Source organism: Phytophthora cinnamomi (assembly GCF_018691715.1).
Source record: "Phytophthora cinnamomi strain GKB4 chromosome Unknown Contig26, whole genome shotgun sequence".
Lineage (NCBI taxonomy): Eukaryota > Oomycota > Peronosporomycetes > Peronosporales > Peronosporaceae > Phytophthora > Phytophthora cinnamomi.
This window is the reverse complement of record NW_027150959.1, coordinates 1-27,933: the sequence shown is the minus strand read 5'-3', so window position 1 is coordinate 27,933 and position 27,933 is coordinate 1. Positions and strand designations below refer to the sequence as shown.

General features: G+C 56.8%; 8 protein-coding genes across 8 annotated transcripts; 7 read left to right on the top strand and 1 right to left on the bottom strand.

Moving 5' to 3' along the window:
* Nucleotides 1-306: 306 nt before the first annotated feature.
* On the bottom strand, nucleotides 307-1,845 carry IUM83_08587 (Sugar transport protein 10; the record flags this gene model as incomplete). Its single annotated transcript, XM_067932969.1, has 1 exon — nucleotides 307-1,845. One exon carries the CDS (start codon nucleotides 1,843-1,845, stop codon nucleotides 307-309), a length of 1,539 nt encoding a protein of 512 aa, XP_067794230.1.
* Nucleotides 1,846-6,327: 4,482 nt separating this feature from the next.
* Nucleotides 6,328-7,183, top strand: IUM83_08586 (Sugar transport protein 10; the record flags this gene model as incomplete). The annotated part of the gene is made up of 2 exons (XM_067932968.1): nucleotides 6,328-6,576; nucleotides 6,695-7,183. The coding sequence occupies 2 exons, from the start codon at nucleotides 6,328-6,330 to the stop codon at nucleotides 7,181-7,183; spliced, it is 738 nt and encodes a 245-aa protein (XP_067794231.1).
* Nucleotides 7,184-8,676: 1,493 nt separating this feature from the next.
* On the top strand, nucleotides 8,677-10,212 carry IUM83_08585 (Sugar transport protein 10; the record flags this gene model as incomplete). The annotated part of the gene is made up of 1 exon (XM_067932967.1): nucleotides 8,677-10,212. The coding sequence occupies one exon, from the start codon at nucleotides 8,677-8,679 to the stop codon at nucleotides 10,210-10,212; it is 1,536 nt and encodes a 511-aa protein (XP_067794097.1).
* Nucleotides 10,213-11,711: 1,499 nt separating this feature from the next.
* Nucleotides 11,712-13,250, top strand: IUM83_08584 (Sugar transport protein 10; the record flags this gene model as incomplete). The annotated part of the gene is made up of 1 exon (XM_067932966.1): nucleotides 11,712-13,250. The coding sequence occupies one exon, from the start codon at nucleotides 11,712-11,714 to the stop codon at nucleotides 13,248-13,250; it is 1,539 nt and encodes a 512-aa protein (XP_067794232.1).
* Nucleotides 13,251-14,746: 1,496 nt separating this feature from the next.
* Nucleotides 14,747-16,284, top strand: IUM83_08583 (Sugar transport protein 10; the record flags this gene model as incomplete). Its single annotated transcript, XM_067932965.1, has 2 exons — nucleotides 14,747-15,202; nucleotides 15,289-16,284. 2 exons carry the CDS (start codon nucleotides 14,747-14,749, stop codon nucleotides 16,282-16,284), a joined length of 1,452 nt encoding a protein of 483 aa, XP_067794233.1.
* A 2,021-nt stretch (nucleotides 16,285-18,305) lies between these two features.
* IUM83_08582 (Sugar transport protein 10) lies at nucleotides 18,306-24,876 on the top strand (the record flags this gene model as incomplete). Its single annotated transcript, XM_067932964.1, has 2 exons — nucleotides 18,306-19,052; nucleotides 24,343-24,876. Coding segments are annotated over 2 exons (1,281 nt in total), but the record flags the coding sequence as incomplete, so codon positions are not given.
* A 1,943-nt stretch (nucleotides 24,877-26,819) lies between these two features.
* Nucleotides 26,820-27,737, top strand: IUM83_08581 (Sugar transport protein 10; the record flags this gene model as incomplete). Its single annotated transcript, XM_067932963.1, has 1 exon — nucleotides 26,820-27,737. The coding sequence occupies one exon, from the start codon at nucleotides 26,820-26,822 to the stop codon at nucleotides 27,735-27,737; it is 918 nt and encodes a 305-aa protein (XP_067794235.1).
* A 95-nt stretch (nucleotides 27,738-27,832) lies between these two features.
* Nucleotides 27,833-27,933, top strand: IUM83_08580 (uncharacterized protein; the record flags this gene model as incomplete). Its single annotated transcript, XM_067932962.1, has 1 exon — nucleotides 27,833-27,933. A coding segment is annotated over one exon (101 nt), but the record flags the coding sequence as incomplete, so codon positions are not given.

Here is a 27,933-nt window from a genome sequence, read left to right as displayed (position 1 = left end):
ATAGCTATCAAACGAAACCAAATGCTCGAAAATCTGGTTTTGGCATTCTATTTGTTACGTTATTCTTTCTGTGAGGTATGGTAACAAAACAAAATGTAAAACAGACGTACACACGGCAGTGAACAAATCTAGCATATCCAAAGCATCGCATTGCAACCGCAGCTACAAAAGGAAATCCCTCGGTAATATATCAATCATACGTCGTCCGCCTGCGCCTGCGGCTGGCCGGGCTCGAGCTTGGCCAGTATAGAGTCAAAACACCGAGTCAAAATACTACAACAACCTGTTGTTGAAAGCAAATCCCCATTATGCCAGCGAATGCTGCGGTGATTTGACCTCCGCGAAAGCAGGCGACTTGGGCTGCTGGCCGCTGTGGAACAGCGCCTCGATGTCCTCCAGCATGATGCCCTTGGTCTCCGGACAGAAGAAGTACACGAACACGCCGCAGATGCAGCACAGACCCGCGAACAGGAAGAACACGCCGTTGATGTTGAGGTGCGGGAAGAGCTTGACCACCTCCGTCATGACGGCGCCCATGGCCCAGTTGGCCGCCGTCGACAGCGCCACGGCCGGCGCGCGCACGCCCAGCGGGAAGATCTCGGCCGGGTAGATCCAGCACACGGGGCCCCACGAGATGGCGAAGTTGAACACGAAGAAGGCCGAGCCCACGCAGATGAACCAGCCGCCCACCTTGGGGCAACCGGCGTTGTCCACGTTGCCGTTGCAGATAGCCGTGAACAGGATGGCCGCGAACAAGTGCCCAATCACCATGCCGACAGCGCCGATGAGCAGAAGCTGGCGACGGCCGAACGTGTCCACCCAGCGCATGGCCGGGATGGTGCTGAGGAAGTTGACGCCCGAGAGGAAGAAGGCCGCGTAAATGCCGGCGTTGGTGATGTCCTTGAAGATGAGCGCGCCGTAGCTCATGATGGGGTTGATGCCCGTGGCCTGCTGCAGCACCTGCAGCATCATGGCGATGGCCACGCGCTTGAAGATGGACGGCTCGAGCAGCTCGACGAGGCCCTTCTGGGCAGCCAGCTCCTCCGCGACCTGGTCGCCGATCACCTCCAGCTCGTGGCCCACGTTGTCGGTCTGACGGAGGCGCTTGAGCACGCGCTCGGCCTCCTCCTTGCCCTTGTGCAGGTACGTCCAACGAGGACTCTCGGGCACGAAGAAGATGCCGAGCATGACCACGATCGGGGCCGCCATGGCCACACCGTTGGTCGTGCGCCAGCCGTTGTCACGGTTCTCCACGATGATGTTCACGACGTTGGCCAGGAAGAGACCCGTCACGACCGTCATCTGCATGAAGCCCGACAGCAGGCCGCGCAGCTCCTTGGGGGCCATCTCGGCGCCGAACAGCGGCAGCGAGAAGGACGAGTTGCCGACGCCGAAGCCCTGGATGATGCGCGCGATGTACATGAGGTTGTGCGCCTGGGCCTTGTTGAAGCAGACCCACGACGTGCCGGCGCAGAAGAGCAGGCCGGCCGTGAAGATGGTCCAGCGGCGACCCAGCTTGTCGGCCACGATGCCGCCCACGAAGGCGCCGCCGAGGCAGCCCAGGTTGTACGCCATGTTGTACCAGACCGTGAACGTCGTCCACTCCGACGGCAGGTCGGCCGACGACGACGTGCACTGAGCGTAGGTGAAGTTGTGCCATCCGACGCAGTAGTCGTAGATGAAGGAGTCCATGATGAGCACGCCCGAGGTCACGCCTTGGTCGTAGCCGAAGAAGAGGCCGCCTAGTGCGGCGAACACGCACACGATGATGGCGTAGGTGCGCGATCCCTCGGTCGGGACGTCGTCATCGTTGTTGTGGACGTTCACCACGACGCCTGCAGCCATTGTGGAGGGGGAGTTCGAGGTCGAGGTCGAAGTAGTTGCAGTGCTAGGGCCGTCGGGGAGAACGGCTTTGTGCGGTAGGCGGAGAATTGAAGAATGAATAATGGAGGCCGTGGCACAGGGTGCAATGCTTGCCGCAGAGCAAGACGGACTCGGTGGATTTGTATGTGTGCTTGTGAGACCCCTACATCTTGATTGAGGTGTCAGGACGAACTGCTGGTTTGAGGCAACAGTGGTCAAGCGATCGCAATTTGGGAACCTGTTGACTTCCACGCAACACACACACGCTGAACAGCTGAGGTGGGGCAGGGCTGGAGTTGAAGATGGCGCCGACTTAGGATCGCCGGGACGTGCTCGTGCAGAAGCAAGACGGATGCTGTCCTGCTTTGCACGCTGTGCGGGGCGTCTCTGTTCAATCGTCGCCGCCCTACCACTTGATTTATTTGGCACCGCGTTGGCGTGACGCACGAGCGTGTTGCTTTCCTCTTCGCTTATCGTTTAAAACCCACGCACCATGAGCTCAGCCATACGTACATGCGCATGCCTGTGAAGTTCACACTGTGAACACTGACAGTCTTGCTGGTACATGTACTAATTCCTACGGTACTATTGCTTACTGAAGTTCTGTTTGGTATATTACCGCGGCAAATGTTCAGTTTACGGACGTTGACACTCAAAACTTTTGAACGTCTCGTACATAGCAATGCTCGAAATGCCATCCTTCTGGACTCCAGATGGGAAATACTTGGGCAAGAGCGCAGTCCGAAGGAGTGGTCTCGTTGTCCGGAAGTCCTTTTCTGAGCTCTGTTTAACGAGCATTGTACGTACGGTTTTTGATAAGAAGCTGCGGGCGAACTTCAACGTTACTAATCCTGCTTCATGAAATCATGCAACCGGGACACTGCACTAGGGCTCAAAATCAGCATTGAACTATGATCTCGAATATTCAGTATCTGCGAACTTCGCTGCTTGACGCTCCCTGACGGCCAAGCCGACCGCACGGAGTCGCACCTCGAAGCGTTGGTAGTCGTCGACCTCTTCGACACGAAAGTGACGTAGACGCACGTGAGCGTTGTGAGAGCAACGCACGTGCGAAAGGACTAGTCTTGCCTTCAACACGAAGACACAGGTCATAGCGAGGGGAGGGGGTGGCGGGTTCGCCATCCGAGTCGTTGGAGCCGTTCGGAAACGAAATGCGGGCGACCTTGGCCTTGCGGAGGTCGTCTGGCTGGAGAGCGCAACGGACGAGGCTCGGAACTCGGCCAACATCGGCTCACGGGGGGTGCGATTAGGATTGCGTTGGCGCGAGACCATGGTACTGCGTCGTTCAGGTGGGTAATTCGGAAATGAGTGCTGTTAATGCGCACCACAGTGCTTTCATGAGTTTGTACACGCCTCGACGTAGAATTGTCTTATGCTAACTGTTACCGGTAGTTGTTGGGTAGAATTTTACGTACGTACCGCTTCGCCTCTGTCCTAAGCGAAGTTTTGTCCTAAGCGAATTTTTATTTTAGCCAATGAAAACAATGCATTGACACCGCATGTCTGTAGTTAAAATTCCATGTTGACCAGCTAATTATAGGCTGCCACCAGCCATTCGGTCTCAGTGTTCAAAGTGCTATGGGTAGACCACGCACCACAGGAACCGGCAAAAAGCCATAGCGCTACATCTGCATTGCAGTCGACTATACGCACAAGCGCCGCCTTCTCGAATTCCTGGCTGCTGGCTATTCTGTAAACAAAGCTATTCCACTATTCTACCCAAATTGCAGCGAGTCCGATACTCTGCGGAAACAGAAGCAGATTTCAAAATGGAAAAAGCCACAGGGCCACATTGTAGCGGTCTGTGATGAAGGAAAGGGAATCTACGCTACAGTGGACAGGGCACCGTCCTCTCTAGTGACGCTGAAGGTGATATTGTGCTGTGGATCAACTCTATGCGTAAGGATGGCTGTCCTGTTTCGTGCCAGATGCTTAAGTACTGGAAGTTGCAGCCGACGAAGGACTTTCCCTCGCAATTTTCAAGGCGTCTCATTCATGGCGCTGTCGGTTCATGCGCAGACACAAGCTGTCTATTCGAGCACCGCAATTTTATGCGGGTTCAATTCCCGCCGTGTCCATACTTTTTGATTGGCCCAAAATACCAATAATTATTCAAACTTTTACTTTTTATCATTTAATTCTGAGACTTGGCAACAGATGGACCGTAAACTGTATACCTTGCAGTTCGCTTAGGACAGGGGCGATGCGGTAATACATCTCCATGTGTGCATGTCAAGGTACGTGGGGTGCCATTTACTAAATTATAGTTCTGAGCAAGACTCTCGTTTAGCATACTCGAGAGTATCGAGGTGGTAGTTGTTAGCTCTACTTGATTTACTGTATCCATCCAGGCTGACTATAGCCATTCGAGTCGTGCTTGACTTGCTCAATCGATTGTGTACTGTAGTGTTCACGATATACTGGGTGTGTATTCCGTAAAATGGTGGATCCAACGTTGCTTCACTCTGGAGATACAGTAACATTACATGTAAACAAGTACAGGGCATGTACATGTCCTGCGCAGTATTGCAAACGCATCCGAATTAAGATCACAGGGCCTGTGACAGACAAATGACAGCTTTTCCGCATCTTTAAATGGGTGGGTACAGGGGCTTAGGACTCATCGTTCCGTACCAACCCTGACGTTCAGATTTCTACAATGGTACGAGTCGCCAGTATGTAAGGTGATGAGAATAGATCACCACTTTTCCAGCCTTACAGTAAATGTGCTGCGATGACAATACACTACGATGCTACAGTCTTCCTTGTGGATCGAAAAGTACGTGCATGCACCAGTACCATACAGTACTGGGTTCTAAGCCAGGGCAATCTAACTCATATCAAGGATTTCGGACGTGAAAACAAAATTTGAGTTCAAAATTTGAAGCTCAGTGTACACGTTATCATAGTCATGATCCCACATCGTACTCGTCAATTGGACCACGGACAAGAGATGTCAGCACGCAAAACTGCACTAGCAGTCGTCGCAACGAGTAACTGCTGGAATATGCACAGTACAAAACACTTCTCGTTCTGGTGGCGCTAAAGTCACAATCGCAAGTCCGAACCTCCGGAGCAATCACAGACTTCTCACCAGAGTTCGCAAATAGCGATTTTCGGGTTACCCGCCCCGCCCGTTCGCACCTCTTGGTTCACCTCGGGCATCCGAACTCCGCCGTCGGGCGGGTGCGGGTACCCGAACTTTCCCAGTCCATTATATACTTAATACTACAAACAGAGCCATTCTGGCAATATATTGTGAATTTGGCCTACTCTCAGTCGATGAGATCGCTATTAGATCTCACTACGAGAATATCATCTAGCATCGATGGCTTGAGGGAACTCCGCGATTTACACATTACGGCTCCCGCACTGGAGAAATTGCGTTCCGATACCGCGCTTGACGCCGGAATGCATAGCGGGCTATACAGTATCAATCACAAAGGGAGACAAGCGGTTATACTGTATACAACATTATAGATACCGCATCGCCCCTGTCCTAAGCGAACTGCAATGTATGCAGTTTACGGTACATCTGTTGCCAAGTCTCAGAATTAAATGATAAAAAGTAAAAGTTATAATAATTTTTGGTATTTTGGACCAATCAAAAAATATGGACACGGCGGGAATTGAACCCGCATAAAATTGCGGTGCTCTTTCCCAATTGACAAGCTCGCTTGGTTACCTTCGCAATTAAGTCTTATCAAAGTAATATGTTGTATTGTGCATCTAGAAAAACTCATCGTCGGAGCTGCTGGAATAATCATCATCACTACAAACTGTTTGCCTGCTGCAATTTGGGTAGACGTGTGCAATAGCTTCGTTTACAGAATAGCCAGCAGCCAGGAATTCGAGAAGGCGGCGCTTGTGCGTATAGTCGACTGCAATGCGGGTGTAGCGCTTTGGATTTTTGCCGGTTCCTGTGGTGCGTGGTCTACCCATACCACTTTGAACACTGAGACCGAATGGATGGTGGAAGCCTATAATTAGCTCGTCAACATGGAATTTTAACTACAGACATGTGGTGTCAATGCATTGTTTTCATTGGCTAAAATAAAAATTCGCTTAGGACAAAACTTCGCTTAGGACAGGGGCGATGCGGTAGATAGATTCAGGTATACCCGCACCCTATCCGTATACCCGGCCTGGTTCCGGGTTCGGGTACCCGATTGCGAGCTCTGCTTCTCACACTCTCGCTTCGCGATATGTTCCGTGCTCAACACACTGTGCCATAATGACATTGCCATTTCCTGTACATTTACGCTGGATATATCTCAGCTCCAACAAGACTACTGATGTCGCGTTGAATGTCCACAACGCTAACTTCGGGCTCAGGCGTGACATCTAGCATGCACACAATGGACACCTACACCTTTTTTTTTATTTCGATGTCAAGTTCTAGTCGACAACAACAATGGTGTGTGAACAACCAACGGCGTGGCCATGGCGGCCCCGATCGTGGTCATGCTCGGCATCTTCTTCGTGCCCGAGAGTCCTCGTTGGACGTACCTGCACAAGGGCAAGGAGGAGGCCGAGCGCGTGCTCAAGCGCCTCCGTCAGACCGACAACGTGGGCCACGAGCTGGAGGTGATCGGCGACCAGGTCGCGGAGGAGCTGGCTGCCCAGAAGGGCCTCGTCGAGCTGCTCGAGCCGTCCATCTTCAAGCGCGTGGCCATCGCCATGATGCTGCAGGTGCTGCAACGGGCGGCATCAACCATCATGAGCGGCGCTTCTTCCTCACCAACGGGCGTCAACTCTCCTCAGCACCATCCCGGCCATGCGCTGGGTGGACACGTTCGGCCGTCGCCAGCTTCTGCTCATCGGCGCCGTCGGCATGGTGATTGGGCACTTGTTCGCGGCCATCCTGTTCACGGCTATCTGCAACGGCAACGTGGACAACGCCGGTTGCCCCAAGGTGGGCGGCTGGTTCATCTGCGTGGGCTCGGCCTTCTTCGTGTTCAACTTCGCCATCTCGTGGGGCCCCGTGTGCTGGATCTACCCGGCCGAGATCTTCCCGCTGGGCGTGCGCGCGCCGGCCGTGGCGCTGTCGACGGCGGCCAACTGGGCCATGGGCGCCGTCATGACGGAGGTGGTCAAGCTCTTCCCGCACCTCAACATCAACGGCGTGTTCTTCCTGTTCGCGGGTCTGTGCTGCATCTGCGGCGTGTTCGTGTACTTCTTCTGTCCGGAGACCAAGGGCATCATGCTGGAGGACATCGAGGCGCTGTCCCACAGCGGCCAGCAGCCCAAGTCGCCTGCTTTCGTGGAGATCAAGTCTCCGCAAGCGTCACTCGCGTGAGTAGAGATTGAATGACTGCGAGCTCGGCCGTGCTTCGAGTACCAGTACCAACTCGCCTAACATTATCAGTTGTAGGCGCCATCTCCGTTGTAGATATCAATCCCTTAGCGTCCGTAACATGTTTCCCACTTCACTTGCCTGCATTGCCAATGGTACGTCGGTTGGATATGTACCTCGATACGAGTACATGTGTCCTCTCTGGTGCAGTTGTTTGTTGCCTTCCTCGCACTCTTGTTGGCAATAGGATCTGCAATATGCTACAGTATTGTGTTTTGTGTCGCTGATAAGGACAACTTGTCGTTGCAGTCGTAGTTGCACCCGTCTTGCTGTCGTTTTGTCTTTGTTCGGGATTTTGTGCACTTCAAGGACCAAAATCGGTGACGAACACCGAAAAAGGTCCAGTCAGATTGAAAACACTCCGTGGACCATTACCGTAACCTTTATTTCACGAGCTGGAAGGCAGGTCTCACAGCCCAAGTACTCAGGAGCCTTAGCGAAGGCAAGCACCAGCGTGTTCCGGGATCTCGTTTGCAATGTTCAACCTCATGGCTGCCAGTTGATTTATTTATTTATCCAGCTGGGAGCGACCGACATAGGATACGAGGCGCATCCTTCAGTATTACTAGTCGTCACGCAGAAACTTCAGAATGGCCACATCACTGCAATGCAATGAATGCAATGGATGCTATGAAGCGCTAGCGCGTGTTAGCACCAAATTGTATACGCGCACCACTCCGATGCAAAGACCTTCGTTTTCGTGAGCAATGTGGCGTGGAGCACTGGGTCCTATCACTGAAAGCCGAAGATGAACGCAACGCGTTTCCGAATCAACGCAGCAACGTGAGGTTCTTCCGTCAAGTCTTTTTTTACGTATGGTCTCACGAATCGTGGCTTGTGACGGTTCCGTTGCATCTCCATCGTAAACCATCTCCAGGACAGAGCTCAAATAAGACGATGAATCAAGTGGTAGGGCACGCCAACCGACTGGCGCCGGATAGAGACGCCCCGCACAGCGTGCAAAGCAGGACAACCGCCGCCTCTCTTCTGTAACTTTGGACGTCCCGGCGATCCTAAGCCGCGCCGCCAACTTCAACACTACAGCCCTGCCCACCTCAGCTGTTTCAAGTGCGTGTGTAAGTTGCATGACAGGCCGCCTACAATCCAAGAGGCTCTGCTGTTGATTGTACGGTATTGTACTGCGCTGTACATGTACTGAGCTTGATCGCTCAATCAGTGTGGCAGGCCCACCTCCAGCCAGCAGCTAGCCGTAAGTGACACCTCTATCAAGTTGTAGGGGTCCTCTCCCGATCACATGTTCAAATCCACCGAGGCCATCTTGCTCTGCGGCAAGCACGTCTCGCCATTGCAGCTCCATCGACTGTGTCGCCACGTTACCCCACTATTCATTCTTCAATTCTCCGCCTACCACACAAAGCCGTTCTCCCCGACGGCCCTAGCACTGCAACTACTTCGCCTCGACCTCCCCCTCCACAATGGCTGCAGGCGTCGTGGTGAACGTCCACAACAACGATGACGACGTCCCGACCGAGGGATCGCGCACCTACGCCATCATCGTGTGCGTGTTCGCCGCACTAGGCGGCCTCTTCTTCGGCTACGACCAAGGCGTGACCTCGGGCGTGCTCATCATGGACTCCTTCATCTACGACTACTGCGTCGGATGGCACAACTTCACCTACGCTCAGTGCACGTCGTCGTCGGCCGACCTGCCGTCGGAGTGGACGACGTTCACGGTCTGGTACAACATGGCGTACAACCTGGGCTGCCTCGGCGGCGCCTTCGTGGGCGGCATCGTGGCCGACAAGCTGGGTCGCCGCTGGACCATCTTCACGGCCGGCCTGCTCTTCTGCGCCGGCACGTCGTGGGTCTGCTTCAACAAGGCCCAGGCGCACAACCTCATGTACATCGCGCGCATCATCCAGGGCTTCGGCGTCGGCAACTCGTCCTTCTCGCTGCCGCTGTTCGGCGCCGAGATGGCCCCCAAGGAGCTGCGCGGCCTGCTGTCGGGCTTCATGCAGATGACGGTCGTGACGGGTCTCTTCCTGGCCAACGTCGTGAACATCATCGTGGAGAACCGCGACAACGGCTGGCGCACGACCAACGGCGTGGCCATGGCGGCCCCGATCGTGGTCATGCTCGGCATCTTCTTCGTGCCCGAGAGCCCTCGTTGGACGTACCTGCACAAGGGCAAGGAGGAGGCCGAGCGCGTGCTCAAGCGCCTCCGTCAGACCGACAACGTGGGCCACGAGCTGGAGGTGATCGGCGACCAGGTCGCGGAGGAGCTGGCTGCCCAGAAGGGCCTCGTCGAGCTGCTCGAGCCGTCCATCTTCAAGCGCGTGGCCATCGCCATGATGCTGCAGGTGCTGCAGCAGGCCACGGGCATCAACCCCATCATGAGCTACGGCGCGCTCATCTTCAAGGACATCACCAACGCCGGCATTTACGCGGCCTTCTTCCTCTCGGGCGTCAACTTCCTCAGCACCATCCCGGCCATGCGCTGGGTGGACACGTTCGGCCGTCGCCAGCTTCTGCTCATCGGCGCCGTCGGCATGGTGATTGGGCACTTGTTCGCGGCCATCCTGTTCACGGCTATCTGCAACGGCAACGTGGACAACGCCGGTTGCCCCAAGGTGGGCGGCTGGTTCATCTGCGTGGGCTCGGCCTTCTTCGTGTTCAACTTCGCCATCTCGTGGGGCCCCGTGTGCTGGATCTACCCGGCCGAGATCTTCCCGCTGGGCGTGCGCGCGCCGGCCGTGGCGCTGTCGACGGCGGCCAACTGGGCCATGGGCGCCGTCATGACGGAGGTGGTCAAGCTCTTCCCGCACCTCAACATCAACGGCGTGTTCTTCCTGTTCGCGGGTCTGTGCTGCATCTGCGGCGTGTTCGTGTACTTCTTCTGTCCGGAGACCAAGGGCATCATGCTGGAGGACATCGAGGCGCTGTTCCACAGCGGCCAGGCAGCCAGTCGCCTGCTTTTGGAGATCAAGTCTCCGCAAGCGTCACTCGCGTAAGTAGAGATTGAATGACTGCGAGCTCGGCCGTGCTTCGAGTACCAGTACCAACTCGTCTCGCATTATCAGTTGTAGGCGCCATCTCCGTTGTAGATATCAATCCCTTAGCGTCCGTAACATGTTTCCCACTTCACTTGCCTGCATTGCCAATGGTACGTCGGTTGGATATGTACCTCGATACGAGTACATGTGTCCTCTCTGGTGCAGTTGTTTGTTGCCTTCCTCGCACTCTTGTTGGCAATAGGATCTGCAATATGCTACAGTATTGTGTTTTGTGTCGCTGATAAGGACAACTTGTCGTTGCAGTCGTAGTTGCACCCGTCTTGCTGTCGTTTTGTCTTTGTTCGGGATTTTGTGCACTTCAAGGACCAAAATCGGTGACGAACACCGAAAAAAGGTCCAGTCAGATTGAAAACACTCCGTGGACCATTACCGTAACCTTTATTTCACGAGCTGGAAGGCAGGTCTCACAGCCCAAGTACTCAGGAGCCTTAGCGAAGGCAAGCACCAGCGTGTTCCGGGATCTCGTTTGCAATGTTCAACCTCATGGCTGCCAGTTGATTTATTTATTTATCCAGCTGGGAGCGACCGACATAGGATACGAGGCGCATCCTTCAGTATTACTAGTCGTCACGCAGAAACTTCAGAATGGCCACATCACTGCAATGCAATGAATGCAATGGATGCTATGAAGCGCTAGCGCGTGTTAGCACCAAATTGTATACGCGCACCACTCCGATGCAAAGACCTTCGTTTTCGTGAGCAATGTGGCGTGGAGCACTGGGTCCTATCACTGAAAGCCGAAGATGAACGCAACGCGTTTCCGAATCAACGCAGCAACGTGAGGTGCTTCCGTCAAGTCTTTTTTACGTATGGTCTCACGAATCGTGGCTTGTGACGGTTCCGTTGCATCTCCATCGTAAACCATCTCCAGGACAGAGCTCAAATAAGACGATGAATCAAGTGGTAGGGCACGCCAACCGACTGGCGCCGGATAGAGACGCCCCGCACAGCGTGCAAAGCAGGACAACCGCCGCCTCTCTTCTGTAACTTTGGACGTCCCGGCGATCCTAAGCCGCGCCGCCAACTTCAACACTACAGCCCTGCCCACCTCAGCTGTTTCAAGTGCGTGTGTAAGTTGCATGACAGGCCGCCTACAATCCAAGAGGCTCTGCTGTTGATTGTACGGTATTGTACTGCGCTGTACATGTACTGAGCTTGATCGCTCAATCAGTGTGGCAGGCCCACCTCCAGCCAGCAGCTAGCCGTAAGTGACACCTCTATCAAGTTGTAGGGGTCCTCTCCCGATCACATGTTCAAATCCACCGAGGCCATCTTGCTCTGCGGCAAGCACGTCTCGCCATTGCAGCTCCATCGACTGTGTCGCCACGTTACCCCACTATTCATTCTTCAATTCTCCGCCTACCGCACAAAGCCGTTCTCCCCGACGGCCCTAGCACTGCAACTACTTCGCCTCGACCTCGACCTCCCCCTCCACAATGGCTGCTGGCGTCGTGGTGAACGTCCACAACAACGATGACGACGTCCCGACCGAGGGATCGCGCACCTACGCCATCATCGTGTGCGTGTTCGCCGCACTAGGCGGCCTCTTCTTCGGCTACGACCAAGGCGTGACCTCGGGCGTGCTCATCATGGACTCCTTCATCTACGACTACTGCGTCGGATGGCACAACTTCACCTACGCTCAGTGCACGTCGTCGTCGGCCGACCTGCCGTCGGAGTGGACGACGTTCACGGTCTGGTACAACATGGCGTACAACCTGGGCTGCCTCGGCGGCGCCTTCGTGGGCGGCATCGTGGCCGACAAGCTGGGTCGCCGCTGGACCATCTTCACGGCCGGCCTGCTCTTCTGCGCCGGCACGTCGTGGGTCTGCTTCAACAAGGCCCAGGCGCACAACCTCATGTACATCGCGCGCATCATCCAGGGCTTCGGCGTCGGCAACTCGTCCTTCTCGCTGCCGCTGTTCGGCGCCGAGATGGCCCCCAAGGAGCTGCGCGGCCTGCTGTCGGGCTTCATGCAGATGACGGTCGTGACGGGTCTCTTCCTGGCCAACGTCGTGAACATCATCGTGGAGAACCGCGACAACGGCTGGCGCACGACCAACGGCGTGGCCATGGCGGCCCCGATCGTGGTCATGCTCGGCATCTTCTTCGTGCCCGAGAGCCCTCGTTGGACGTACCTGCACAAGGGCAAGGAGGAGGCCGAGCGCGTGCTCAAGCGCCTCCGTCAGACCGACAACGTGGGCCACGAGCTGGAGGTGATCGGCGACCAGGTCGCGGAGGAGCTGGCTGCCCAGAAGGGCCTCGTCGAGCTGCTCGAGCCGTCCATCTTCAAGCGCGTGGCCATCGCCATGATGCTGCAGGTGCTGCAGCAGGCCACGGGCATCAACCCCATCATGAGTTACGGCGCGCTCATCTTCAAGGACATCACCAACGCCGGCATTTACGCGGCCTTCTTCCTCTCGGGCGTCAACTTCCTCAGCACCATCCCGGCCATGCGCTGGGTGGACACGTTCGGCCGTCGCCAGCTTCTGCTCATCGGCGCCGTCGGCATGGTGATTGGGCACTTGTTCGCGGCCATCCTGTTCACGGCTATCTGCAACGGCAACGTGGACAACGCCGGTTGCCCCAAGGTGGGCGGCTGGTTCATCTGCGTGGGCTCGGCCTTCTTCGTGTTCAACTTCGCCATCTCGTGGGGCCCCGTGTGCTGGATCTACCCGGCCGAGATCTTCCCGCTGGGCGTGCGCGCGCCGGCCGTGGCGCTGTCGACGGCGGCCAACTGGGCCATGGGCGCCGTCATGACGGAGGTGGTCAAGCTCTTCCCGCACCTCAACATCAACGGCGTGTTCTTCCTGTTCGCGGGTCTGTGCTGCATCTGCGGCGTGTTCGTGTACTTCTTCTGTCCGGAGACCAAGGGCATCATGCTGGAGGACATCGAGGCGCTGTTCCACAGCGGCCAGCAGCCCAAGTCGCCTGCTTTCGTGGAGATCAAGTCTCCGCAAGCGTCACTCGCGTGAGTAGAGATTAAATGACTGCGAGCTCGGCCGTGCTTCGAGTGCCAGTACCAACTCGTCTCGCATTATTAGTTGTAGGCGCCATCTCCGTTGTAGATATCCATCCCTTAGCGTCCGTAACATGTTTCCCACTTCACTTGCCTGCATTGCCAATGGTACGTCGGTTGGATATGTACCTCGATACGAGTACATGTGTCCTCTCTGGTGCAGTTGTTTGTTGCCTTCCTTGCACTCTTGTTGGCAATAGGATCTGCAATATGCTACAGTATTGTTTTGTGTCGCTGACAAGGACAACTTGTAGCAGTCGTAGTTGCACCCGTCTTGCAGTCGTTTTGTCTTTGTTCGGGATTTTGTGCACTTCAAGGACCAAAATCGGTGACGAACACCGAAAAAAGGTCCAGTCAGACTAAAACTCTCCGTGGACCATTACCGTACCCTGTATTTCACGAGCTGGAAGGCAGGTCTCACAGCCCAAGTACTCAGGAGCCTTAGCGAAGGCAAGCACCAGCGTGTTCCGGGATCTCGTTTGCAATGTTCAACCTCATGGCTGCCAGTTGATTTATTTATTTATCCAGCTGGGAGCGACCGACATAGGATACGAGGCGCATCCTTCAGTATTACTAGTCGTCACGCAGAAACTTCAGAATGGCCACATCACTGCAATGCAATGAATGCAATGGATGCTATGAAGCGCTAGCGCGTGTTAGCACCAAATTGTATACGCGCACCACTCCGATGCAAAGACCTTCGTTTTTGGTGAGCAATGTGGCGTGGAGCACTGGGTCCTATCACTGAAAGCCGAAGATGAACGCAACGCGTTTCCCAATCAACGCAGCAGCGTGAGGTTCTTCCGTCAAGTCTTTTTTACGTATGGTCTCACGAATCGTGGCTTGTGGCGGTTCCGTTGCATCTCCTTCGTAAACCATCTCCGGGACAGAGCTCAAATAAGACGATGAATCAAGTTTTTAGGGCACGCCAACCGACTGGCGCCGGATAGAGACGCCCCACGCAGCGTGCAAAGCAGGACAACCGCCGCCTCTCTTCTGTAACTTTGGACGTCCCGGCGATCCTAAGCCGCGCCGCCAACTTCAACACTACAGCCCTGCCCACCTCAGCTGTTTCAAGTGCGTGTGTAAGTTGCATGACAGGCCGCCTACAATCCAAGAGGCTCTGCTGTTGATTGTACGGTATTGTACTGCGCTGTACATGTACTGAGCTTGATCGCTCAATCAGTGTGGCAGGCCCACCTCCAGCCAGCAGCTAGCCGTAAGTGACACCTCTATCAAGTTGTAGGGGTCCTCTCCCGATCACATGTTCAAATCCACCGAGGCCATCTTGCTCTGCGGCAAGCACGTCTCGCCATTGCAGCTCCATCGACTGTGTCGCCACGTTACCCCACTATTCATTCTTCAATTCTCCGCCTACCACACAAAGCCGTTCTCCCCGACGGCCCTAGCACTGCAACTACTTCGCCTCGACCTCGACCTCCCCCCTCCACAATGGCTGCAGGCGTCGTGGTGAACGTCCACAACAACGATGACGACGTCCCGACCGAGGGATCGCGCACCTACGCCATCATCGTGTGCGTGTTCGCCGCACTAGGCGGCCTCTTCTTCGGCTACGACCAAGGCGTGACCTCGGGCGTGCTCATCATGGACTCCTTCATCTACGACTACTGCGTCGGATGGCACAACTTCACCTACGCTCAGTGCACGTCGTCGTCGGCCGACCTGCCGTCGGAGTGGACGACGTTCACGGTCTGGTACAACATGGCGTACAACCTGGGCTGCCTCGGCGGCGCCTTCGTGGGCGGCATCGTGGCCGACAAGCTGGGTCGCCGCTGGACCATCTTCACGGCCGGCCTGCTCTTCTGCGCCGGCACGTCGTGGGTCTGCTTCAACAAGGCCCAGGCGCACAACCTCATGTACATCGCGCGCATCATCCAGGGCTTCGGCGTCGGCAACTCGTCCTTCTCGCTGCCGCTGTTCGGCGCCGAGATGGCCCCAAGGAGCTGCGCGGCCTGCTGTCGGGCTTCATGCAGATGACGGTCGTGACGGGTCTCTTCCTGGCCAACGTCGTGAACATCATCGTGGAGAACCGCGACAACGGCTGGCGCACGACCAACGGCGTGGCCATGGCGGCCCCGATCGTGGTCATGCTCGGCATCTTCTTCGTGCCCGAGAGCCCTCGTTGGACGTACCTGCACAAGGGCAAGGAGGAGGCCGAGCGCGTGCTCAAGCGCCTCCGTCAGACCGACAACGTGGGCCACGAGCTGGAGGTGATCGGCGACCAGGTCGCGGAGGAGCTGGCTGCCCAGAAGGGCCTCGTCGAGCTGCTCGAGCCGTCCATCTTCAAGCGCGTGGCCATCGCCATGATGCTGCAGGTGCTGCAGCAGGCCACGGGCATCAACCCCATCATGAGTTACGGCGCGCTCATCTTCAAGGACATCACCAACGCCGGCATTTACGCGGCCTTCTTCCTCTCGGGCGTCAACTTCCTCAGCACCATCCCGGCCATGCGCTGGGTGGACACGTTCGGCCGTCGCCAGCTTCTGCTCATCGGCGCCGTCGGCATGGTGATTGGGCACTTGTTCGCGGCCATCCTGTTCACGGCTATCTGCAACGGCAACGTGGACAACGCCGGTTGCCCCAAGGTGGGCGGCTGGTTCATCTGCGTGGGCTCGGCCTTCTTCGTGTTCAACTTCGCCATCTCGTGGGGCCCCGTGTGCTGGATCTACCCGGCCGAGATCTTCCCGCTGGGCGTGCGCGCGCCGGCCGTGGCGCTGTCGACGGCGGCCAACTGGGCCATGGGCGCCGTCATGACGGAGGTGGTCAAGCTCTTCCCGCACCTCAACATCAACGGCGTGTTCTTCCTGTTCGCGGGTCTGTGCTGCATCTGCGGCGTGTTCGTGTACTTCTTCTGTCCGGAGACCAAGGGCATCATGCTGGAGGACATCGAGGCGCTGTTCCACAGCGGCCAGCAGCCCAAGTCGCCTGCTTTCGTGGAGATCAAGTCTCCGCAAGCGTCACTCGCGTGAGTAGAGATTAAATGACTGCGAGCTCGGCCGTGCTTCGAGTGCCAGTACCAACTCGTCTCGCATTATTAGTTGTAGGCGCCATCTCCGTTGTAGATATCCATCCCTTAGCGTCCGTAACATGTTTCCCACTTCGCCTGCATTGCCAATGGTACGTCGGTTGGATATGTACCTCGATACGAGTACATGTGTCCTCTCTGGTGCAGTTGTTTGTTGCCTTCCTTGCACTCTTGTTGGCAATAGGATCTGCAATATGCTACAGTATTGTTTTGTGTCGCTGACAAGGACAACTTGTAGCAGTCGTAGTTGCACCCGTCTTGCAGTCGTTTTGTCTTTGTTCGGGATTTTGTGCACTTCAAGGACCAAAATCGGTGACGAACACCGAAAAAAGGTCCAGTCAGACTAAAACTCTCCGTGGACCATTACCGTACCCTGTATTTCACGAGCTGGAAGGCAGGTCTCACAGCCCAAGTACTCAGGAGCCTTAGCGAAGGCAAGCACCAGCGTGTTCCGGGATCTCGTTTGCAATGTTCAACCTCATGGCTGCCAGTTGATTGATTTATTTATCCAGCTGGGAGCGACCGACATAGGATACGAGGCGCATCCTTCAGTATTACTAGTCGTCGCGCAGAAACTTCAGAATGGCCACATCACTGCAATGCAATGAATGCAATGGATGCTATGAAGCGCTAGCGCGTGTTAGCACCAAATTGTATACGCGCACCACTCCGATGCAAAGACCTTCGTTTTCGTGAGCAATGTGGCGTGGAGCACTGGGTCCTATCACTGAAAGCCGAAGATGAACGCAACGCGTTTCCGAATCAACGCAGCAGCGTGAGGTTCTTCCGTCAAGTCTTTTTTACGTATGGTCTCACGAATCGTGGCTTGTGACGGTTCCGTTGCATCTCCATCGTAAACCATCTCCAGTACAGAGCTCAAATAAGACGATGAATCAAGTGGTAGGGCACGCCAACCGACTGGCGCCGGATAGAGACGCCCCGCACAGCGTGCAAAGCAGGACAACCGCCGCCTCTCTTCTGTAACTTTGGACGTCCCGGCGATCCTAAGCCGCGCCGCCAACTTCAACACTACAGCCCTGCCCACCTTAGCTGTTTCAAGTGCGTGTGTAAGTTGCATGACAGGCCGCCTACAATCCAAGAGGCTCTGCTGTTGATTGTACGGTATTGTACTGCGCTGTACATGTACTGAGCGATCGCTCAATCAGTGTGGCAGGCCCACCTCCAGCCAGCAGCTAGCCGTAAGTGACACCTCTATCAAGTTGTAGGGGTCCTCTCCCGATCACATGTTCAAATCCACCGAGGCCATCTTGCTCTGCGGCAAGCACGTCTCGCCATTGCAGCTCCATCGACTGTGTCGCCACGTTACCCACTATTCATTCTTCAATTCTCCGCCTACGCACAAAGCCGTTCTCCCCGACGGCCCTAGCACTGCAACTACTTCGCCTCGACCTCGACCTCCCCCCTCCACAATGGCTGCTGGCGTCGTGGTGAACGTCCACAACAACGATGACGACGTCCCGACCGAGGATCGCGCACCTACGCCATCATCGTGTGCGTGTTCGCCGCACTAGGCGGCCTCTTCTTCGGCTACGACCAAGGCGTGACCTCGGGCGTGCTCATCATGGACTCCTTCATCTACGACTACTGCGTCGGATGGCACAACTTCACCTACGCTCAGTGCACGTCGTCGTCGGCCGACCTGCCGTCGGAGTGGACGACGTTCACGGTCTGGTACAACATGGCGTACAACCTGGGCTGCCTCGGCGGCGCCTTCGTGGGCGGCATCGTGGCCGACAAGCTGGGTCGCCGCTGGACCATCTTCACGGCCGGCCTGCTCTTCTGCGCCGGCACGTCGTGGGTCTGCTTCAACAAGGCCCAGGCGCACAACCTCATGTACATCGCGCGCATCATCCAGGGCTTCGGCGTCGGCAACTCGTCCTTCTCGCTGCCGCTGTTCGGCGCCGAGATGGCCCCAAGGAGCTGCGCGGCCTGCTGTCGGGCTTCATGCAGATGACGGTCGTGACGGGTCTCTTCCTGGCCAACGTCGTGAACATCATCGTGGAGAACCGCGACAACGGCTGGCGCACGACCAACGGCGTGGCCATGGCGGCCCCGATCGTGGTCATGCTCGGCATCTTCTTCGTGCCCGAGAGCCCTCGTTGGACGTACCTGCACAAGGGCAAGGAGGAGGCCGAGCGCGTGCTCAAGCGCCTCCGTCAGACCGACAACGTGGGCCACGAGCTGGAGGTGATCGGCGACCAGGTCGCGGAGGAGCTGGCTGCCCAGAAGGGCCTCGTCGAGCTGCTCGAGCCGTCCATCTTCAAGCGCGTGGCCATCGCCATGATGCTGCAGGTGCTGCAGCAGGCCACGGGCATCAACCCCATCATGAGTTACGGCGCGCTCATCTTCAAGGACATCACCAACGCCGGCATTTACGCGGCCTTCTTCCTCTCGGGCGTCAACTTCCTCAGCACCATCCCGGCCATGCGCTGGGTGGACACGTTCGGCCGTCGCCAGCTTCTGCTCATCGGCGCCGTCGGCATGGTGATTGGGCACTTGTTCGCGGCCATCCTGTTCACGGCTATCTGCAACGGCAACGTGGACAACGCCGGTTGCCCCAAGGTGGGCGGCTGGTTCATCTGCGTGGGCTCGGCCTTCTTCGTGTTCAACTTCGCCATCTCGTGGGGCCCCGTGTGCTGGATCTACCCGGCCGAGATCTTCCCGCTGGGCGTGCGCGCCGGCCGTGGCGCTGTCGACGGCGGCCAACTGGGCCATGGGCGCCGTCATGACGGAGGTGGTCAAGCTCTTCCCGCACCTCAACATCAACGGCGTGTTCTTCCTGTTCGCGGGTCTGTGCTGCATCTGCGGCGTGTTCGTGTACTTCTTCTGTCCGGAGACCAAGGGCATCATGCTGGAGGACATCGAGGCGCTGTTCCACAGCGGCCAGCAGCCCAAGTCGCCTGCTTTCGTGGAGATCAAGTCTCCGCAAGCGTCACTCGCGTGAGTAGAGATTAAATGACTGCGAGCTCGGCCGTGCTTCGAGTGCCAGTACCAACTCGTCCTAACATTATTAGTTGTAGGCGCCATCTCCGTTGTAGATATCCATCCCTTAGCGTCCGTAACATGTTTCCCACTTCACTTGCCTGCATTGCCAATGGTACGTCGGTTGGATATGTACCTCGATACGAGTACATGTGTCCTCTCTGGTGCAGTTGTTTGTTGCCTTCCTTGCACTCTTGTTGGCAATAGGATCTGCAATATGCTACAGTATTGTGTTTGTCGCTGATAAGGACAACTTGTAGCAGTCGTAGTTGCACCCGTCTTGCAGTCGTTTTGTCTTTGTTCGGGATTTTGTGCACTTCAAGGACCAAAATCGGTGACGAACACCGAAAAGGTCAGTCAGATTCAAAACTCTCCGTGGACCATTACCGTACCCTGTATTTCACGAGCTGGAAGGCAGGTCTCACAGCCCAAGTACTCAGGAGCCTTAGCGAAGGCAAGCACCAGCGTGTTCCGGGATCTCGTTTGCAATGTTCAACCTCATGGCTGCCAGTTGATTGATTTATTTATCCAGCTGGGAGCGACCGACATAGGATACGAGGCGCATCCTTCAGTATTACTAGTCGTCACGCAGAAACTTCAGAATGGCCACATCACTGCAATGCAATGAATGCAATGGATGCTATGAAGCGCTAGCGCGTGTTAGCACCAAATTGTATACGCGCACCACTCCGATGCAAAGACCTTCGTTTTCGTGAGCAATGTGGCGTGGAGCACTGGGTCCTATCACTGAAAGCCGAAGATGAACGCAACGCGTTTCCCAATCAACGCAGCAGCGTGAGGTTCTTCCGTCAAGTCTTTTTTACGTATGGTCTCACGAATCGTGGCTTGTGGCGGTTCCGTTGCATCTCCTTCGTAAACCATCTCCAGTACAGAGCTCAAATAAGACGATGAATCAAGTTTTTAGGGCACGCCAACCGACTGGCGCCGGATAGAGACGCCCCACGCAGCGTGCAAAGCAGGACAACCGCCGCCTCTCTTCTGTAACTTTGGACGTCCCGGCGATCCTAAGCCGCGCCGCCAACTTCAACACTACAGCCCTGCCCACCTCAGCTGTTTCAAGTGCGTGTGTAAGTTGCATGACAGGCCGCCTACAATCCAAGAGGCTCTGCTGTTGATTGTACGGTATTGTACTGCGCTGTACATGTACTGAGCTTGATCGCTCAATCAGTGTGGCAGGCCCACCTCCAGCCAGCAGCTAGCCGTAAGTGACACCTCTATCAAGTTGTAGGGGTCCTCTCCCGATCACATGTTCAAATCCACCGAGGCCATCTTGCTCTGCGGCAAGCACGTCTCGCCATTGCAGCTCCATCGACTGTGTCGCCACGTTACCCCACTATTCATTCTTCAATTCTCCGCCTACCGCACAAAGCCGTTCTCCCCGACGGCCCTAGCACTGCAACTACTTCGCCTCGACCTCGACCTCCCCCTCCACAATGGCTGCAGGCGTCGTGGTGAACGTCCACAACAACGATGACGACGTCCCGACCGAGGGATCGCGCACCTACGCCATCATCGTGTGCGTGTTCGCCGCACTAGGCGGCCTCTTCTTCGGCTACGACCAAGGCGTGACCTCGGGCGTGCTCATCATGGACTCCTTCATCTACGACTACTGCGTCGGATGGCACAACTTCACCTACGCTCAGTGCACGTCGTCGTCGGCCGACCTGCCGTCGGGTGGACGACGTTCACGGTCTGGTACAACATGGCGTACAACCTGGGCTGCCTCGGCGGCGCCTTCGTGGGCGGCATCGTGGCCGACAAGCTGGGTCGCCGCTGGACCATCTTCACGGCCGGCCTGCTCTTCTGCGCCGGCACGTCGTGGGTCTGCTTCAACAAGGCCCAGGCGCACAACCTCATGTACATCGCGCGCATCATCCAGGGCTTCGGCGTCGGCAACTCGTCCTTCTCGCTGCCGCTGTTCGGCGCCGAGATGGCCCCCAAGGAGCTGCGCGGCCTGCTGTCGGGCTTCATGCAGATGACGGTCGTGACGGGTCTCTTCCTGGCCAACGTCGTGAACATCATCGTGGAGAACCGCGACAACGGCTGGCGCACGACCAACGGCGTGGCCATGGCGGCCCCGATCGTGGTCATGCTCGGCATCTTCTTCGTGCCCGAGAGCCCTCGTTGGACGTACCTGCACAAGGGCAAGGAGGAGGCCGAGCGTGCTCAAGCGCCTCCGTCAGACCGACAACGTGGGCCACGAGCTGGAGGTGATCGGCGACCAGGTCGCGGAGGAGCTGGCTGCCCAGAAGGGCCTCGTCGAGCTGCTCGAGCCGTCCATCTTCAAGCGCGTGGCCATCGCCATGATGCTGCAGGTGCTGCAGCAGGCCACGGGCATCAACCCCATCATGAGTTACGGCGCGCTCATCTTCAAGGACATCACCAACGCCGGCATTTACGCGGCCTTCTTCCTCTCGGGCGTCAACTTCCTCAGCACCATCCCGGCCATGCGCTGGGTGGACACGTTCGGCCGTCGCCAGCTTCTGCTCATCGGCGCCGTCGGCATGGTGATTGGGCACTTGTTCGCGGCCATCCTGTTCACGGCTATCTGCAACGGCAGCGTGGACAACGCCGGTTGCCCCAAGGTGGGCGGCTGGTTCATCTGCGTGGGCTCGGCCTTCTTCGTGTTCAACTTCGCCATCTCGTGGGGCCCGTGTGCTGGATCTACCCGGCCGAGATCTTCCCGCTGGGCGTGCGCGCGCCGGCCGTGGCGCTGTCGACGGCCAACTGGGCCATGGGCGCCGTCATGACGGAGGTGGTCAAGCTCTTCCCGCACCTCAACATCAACGGCGTGTTCTTCCTGTTCGCGGGTCTGTGTTGCATCTGCGGCGTGTTCGTGTACTTCTTCTGTCCGGAGACCAAGGGCATCATGCTGGAGGACATCGAGGCGCTGTTCCACAGCGGCCAGCAGCCCAAGTCGCCTGCTTTCGTGGAGATCAAGTCTCCGCAAGCGTCACTCGCGTGAGTAGAGATTGAATGACTGCGAGCTCGGCCGTGCTTCGAGTACCAGTACCAACTCGCCTAACATTATCAGTTGTAGGCGCCATCTCCGTTGTAGATATCAATCCCTTAGCGTCCGTAACATGTTTCCCACTTCACTTGCCTGCATTGCCAATGGTACGTCGGTTGGATATGTACCTCGATACGAGTACATGTGTCCTCTCTGGTGCAGTTGTTTGTTGCCTTCCTTGCACTCGGGTTGGCAATAGGATCTGCAATATGCTACAGTATTGTGTTTTGTGTCGCCGATAAGGACAACTTGTCGTTGCAGTCGTAGTTGCACCCGTCTTGCTGTCGTTTTGTCTTTGTTCGGGATTTTGTGCACTTCAAGGACCAAAATCGGTGACGAACACCGAAAAAAGGTCCAGTCAGATTGAAAACACTCCGTGGACCATTACCGTAACCTTTATTTCACGAGCTGGAAGGCAGGTCTCACAGCCCAAGTACTCAGGAGCCTTAGCGAAGGCAAGCACCAGCGTGTTCCGGGATCTCGTTTGCAATGTTCAACCTCATGGCTGCCAGTTGATTGATTTATTTATCCAGCTGGGAGCGACCGACATAGGATACGAGGCGCATCCTTCAGTATTACTAGTCGTCACGCAGAAACTTCAGAATGGCCACATCACTGCAATGCAATGAATGCAATGGATGCTATGAAGCGCTAGCGCGTGTTAGCACAAATTGTATACGCGCACCACTCCGATGCAAAGACCTTCGTTTTGGTGAGCAATGTGGCGTGGAGCACTGGGTCCTATCACTGAAAGCCGAAGATGAACGCAACGCGTTTCCCAATCAACGCAGCAGCGTGAGGTTCTTCCGTCAAGTCTTTTACGTATGGTCTCACGAATCGTGGCTTGTGGCGGTTCCGTTGCATCTCCTTCGTAAAACCATCTCCGGGACAGAGCTCCAAATAAGACGATGAATCAAGTTTTAGGGCACGCCAACCGACTGGCGCCGGATAGAGACGCCCACGCAGCGTGCAAAAGCAGGACAACCGCCGCCTCTCGCTTTGGACGTCCCGGCGATCCTAAGCCGCGCCGCCAACTTCAACACTACAGCCCTGCCCACCTCAGCTGTTTCAAGTGCGTGTAAGTTGCATGACAGGCCGCCTACAATCCAAGAGGCTCTGCTGTTGATTGTACGGTATTGTACTGCGCTGTACATGTACTGAGCTTGATCGCTCAATCAGTGTGGCAGGCCCACCTCCAACCAGCAGCTAGCCGTAAGTGACACCTCTATCAAGTTGTGATTCCGATCACATGTTCAAATCCACCGAGGCCATCTTGCTCTGCGGCAAGCACGTCTCGCCATTGCAGCTCCATCGACTGTGTCGCCACGTTACCCCACTATTCATTCTTCAATTCTCCGCCTACCACACAAAGCCGTTCTCCCCCGACGGCCCTAGCACTGCAACTACTTCGCCTCGACCTCGACCTCCCCTCCACAATGGCTGCAGGCGTCGTGGTGAACGTCCACAACAACGATGACGACGTCCCGACCGAGGGATCGCGCCATCATCGTGTGCGTGTTCGCCGCACTAGGCGGCCTCTTCTTCGGCTACGACCAAGGCGTGACCTCGGGCGTGCTCATCATGGACTCCTTCATCTACGACTACTGCGTCGGATGGCACAACTTCACCTACGCTCAGTGCACGTCGTCGTCGGCCGACCTGCCGTCGGAGTGGACGACGTTCACGGTCTGGTACAACATGGCGTACAACCTGGGCTGCCTCGGCGGCCTTCGTGGGCGGCATCGTGGCCGACAAGCTGGGTCGCCGCTGGACCATCTTCACGGCCGGCCTGCTCTTCTGCGCCGGCACGTCGTGGGTCTGCTTCAACAAGGCCCAGGCGCACAACCTCATGTACATCGCGCGCATCATCCAGGGCTTCGGCGTCGGCAACTCGTCCTTCTCGCTGCCGCTGTTCGGCGCCGAGATGGCCCCAAGGAGCTGCGCGGCCTGCTGTCGGGCTTCATGCAGATGACGGTCGTGACGGGTCTCTTCCTGGCCAACGTCGTGAACATCATCGTGGAGAACCGCGACAACGGCTGGCGCACGACCAACGGCGTGGCCATGGCGGCCCCGATCGTGGTCATGCTCGGCATCTTCTTCGTGCCCGAGAGCCCTCGTTGGACGTACCTGCACAAGGGCAAGGAGGAGGCCGAGCGCGTGCTCAAGCGCCTCCGTCAGACCGACAACGTGGGCCACGAGCTGGAGGTGATCGGCGACCAGGTCGCGGAGGAGCTGGCTGCCCAGAAGGGCCTCGTCGAGCTGCTCGAGCCGTCCATCTTCAAGCGCGTGGCCATCGCCATGATGCTGCAGGTACTGCAGCAGGCCACGGGCATCAACCCCATCATGAGCTACGGCGCGCTCATCTTCAAGGACATCACCAACGCCGGCATTTACGCGGCCTTCTTCCTCTCGGGCGTCAACTTCCTCAGCACCATCCCGGCCATGCGCTGGGTGGACACGTTCGGCCGTCGCCAGCTTCTGCTCATCGGCGCCGTCGGCATGGTGATTGGGCACTTGTTCGCGGCCATCCTGTTCACGGCTATCTGCAACGGCAACGTGGACAACGCCGGTTGCCCAAGGTGGGCGGCTGGTTCATCTGCGTGGGCTCGGCCTTCTTCGTGTTCAACTTCGCCATCTCGTGGGGCCCCGTGCTGGATCTACCCGGCCGAGATCTTCCCGCTGGGCGTGCGCGCGCCGGCCGTGGCGCTGTCGACGGCGGCCAACTGGGCCATGGGCGCCGTCATGACGGAGGTGGTCAAGCTCTTCCCGCACCTCAACATCAACGGCGTGTTCTTCCTGTTCGCGGGTCTGTGTTGCATCTGCGGCGTGTTCGTGTACTTCTTCTGTCCGGAGACCAAGAGCATCATGCTGGAGGACATCGAGGCGCTGTTCCACAGCGAAGCCCGTCCTTTTCGCCGCTTCGGAGATCAAGTCTCCGCAAGCGTCACTCGCGTGAGTAGAGATTGAATGACTGCGAGCTCGTGCTTCGAGTACCAGTACCAACTCGCCTAACATTATCAGTTGTAGGCGCCATCTCCGTTGTAGATATCAATCCCTTAGCGTCCGTAACATGTTTCCCACTTCACTTGCCTGCATTGCCAATGGTACGTCGGTTGGATATGTACCTCGATACGAGTACATGTGTCCTCTCTGGTGCAGTTGTTTGTTGCCTTCCTTGCACTCTTGTTGGCAATAGGATCTGCAATATGCTACAGTATTGTGTTTTGTGTCGCCGATAAGGACAACTTGTCGTTGCAGTCGTAGTTGCACCCGTCTTGCTGTCGTTTTGTCTTTGTTCGGGATTTTGTGCACTTCAAGGACCAAAATCGGTGACGAACACCGAAAAAGGTCCAGTCAGATTGAAACACTCCGTGGACCATTACCGTAACCTTTATTTCACGAGCTGGAAGGCAGGTCTCACAGCCCAAGTACTCCAGGAGCCTTAGCGAAGGCAAGCACCAGCGTGTTCCGGGATCTCGTTTGCAATGTTCAACCTCATGGCTGCCAGTTGATTGATTTATTTATCCAGCTGGGAGCGACCGACATAGGATACGAGGCGCATCCTTCAGTATTACTAGTCGTCACGCAGAAACTTCAGAATGGCCACATCACTGCAATGCAATGAATGCAATGGATGCTATGAAGCGCTAGCGCGTGTTAGCACCAAATTGTATACGCGCACCACTCCGATGCAAAGACCTTCGTTTTGGTGAGCAATGTGGCGTGGAGCACTGGGTCCTATCACTGAAAGCCGAAGATGAACGCAACGCGTTTCAATCAACGCAGCAGCGTGAGGTTCTTCCGTCAAGTCTTTTTTTACGTATGGTCTCACGAATCGTGGCTTGTGGCGGTTCCGTTGCATCTCCTTCGTAAACCATCTCCGGGACAGAGCTCAAATAAGACGATGAATCAAGTTTTAGGGCACGCCAACCGACTGGCGCCGGATAGAGACGCCCACGCAGCGTGCAAAGCAGGACAACCGCCGCCTCTCTTCTGTAACTTTGGACGTCCCGGCGATCCTAAGCCGCGCCGCCAACTTCAACACTACAGCCCTGCCCACCTCAGCTGTTTCAAGTGCGTGTGTAAGTTGCATGACAGGCCGCCTACAATCCAAGAGGCTCTGCTGTTGATTGTACGGTATTGTACTGCGCTGTACATGTACTGAGCTTGATCGCTCAATCAGTGTGGCAGGCCCACCTCAGCCAGCAGCTAGCCGTAAGTGACACCTCTATCAAGTTGTAGGGGTCCTCTCCCGATCACATGTTCAAATCCACCGAGGCCATCTTGCTCTGCGGCAAGCACGTCTCGCCATTGCAGCTCCATCGACTGTGTCGCCACGTTACCCACTATTCATTCTTCAATTCTCCGCCTACCACACAAAGCCGTTCTCCCCGACGGCCCTAGCACTGCAACTACTTCGCCTCGACCTCGACCTCCCCTCCACAATGGCTGCAGGCGTCGTGGTGAACGTCCACAACAACGATGACGACGTCCCGACCGAGGGATCGCGCACCTACGCCATCATCGTGTGCGTGTTCGCCGCACTAGGCGGCCTCTTCTTCGGCTACGACCAAGGCGTGACCTCGGGCGTGCTCATCATGGACTCCTTCATCTACGACTACTGCGTCGGATGGCACAACTTCACCTACGCTCAGTGCACGTCGTCGTCGGCCGACCTGCCGTCGGAGTGGACGACGTTCACGGTCTGGTACAACATGGCGTACAACCTGGGCTGCCTCGGCGGCGCCTTCGTGGGCGGCATCGTGGCCGACAAGCTGGGTCGCCGCTGGACCATCTTCACGGCCGGCCTGCTCTTCTGCGCCGGCACGTCGTGGGTCTGCTTCAACAAGGCCCAGGCGCACAACCTCATGTACATCGCGCGCATCATCCAGGGCTTCGGCGTCGGCAACTCGTCCTTCGCTGCCGCTGTTCGGCGCCGAGATGGCCCCAAGGAAGCTGCGCGGCCTGCTGTCGGGCTTCATGCAGATGACGGTCGTGACGGGTCTCTTCTAGCCAACGTCGTGAACATCATCGTGGAGAACCGCGACAACGGCTGGCGCACGACCAACAGCGTGGCCATGGCGGCCCCGATCGTGGTCATGCTCGGCATCTTCTTCGTGCCCGAGAGCCCTCGTTGGACGTACCTGCACAAGGGCAAGGAGGAGGCCGAGCGCGTGCTCAAGCGCCTCCGTCAGACCGACAACGTGGGCCACGAGCTGGAGGTGATCGGCGACCAGGTCGCGGAGGAGCTGGCTGCCCAGAAGGGCCTCGTCGAGCTGCTCGAGCCGTCCATCTTCAAGCGCGTGGCCATCGCCATGATGCTGCAGGTGCTGCAGCAGGCCACGAGCATCAACTTATCATGAGAGCTACGGCGCGCTCATCTTCAAGGACATCACCAACGCCGGCATTTGCGGCCTTCTTCCTCTCGGGCGTCAACTTCCTCAGCACCATCCCGGCCATGCGCTGGGTGGACACGTTCGGCCGTCGCCAGCTTCTGCTCATCGGCGCCGTCGGCATGGTGATTGGGCACTTGTTCGCGGCCATCCTGTTCACGGCTAA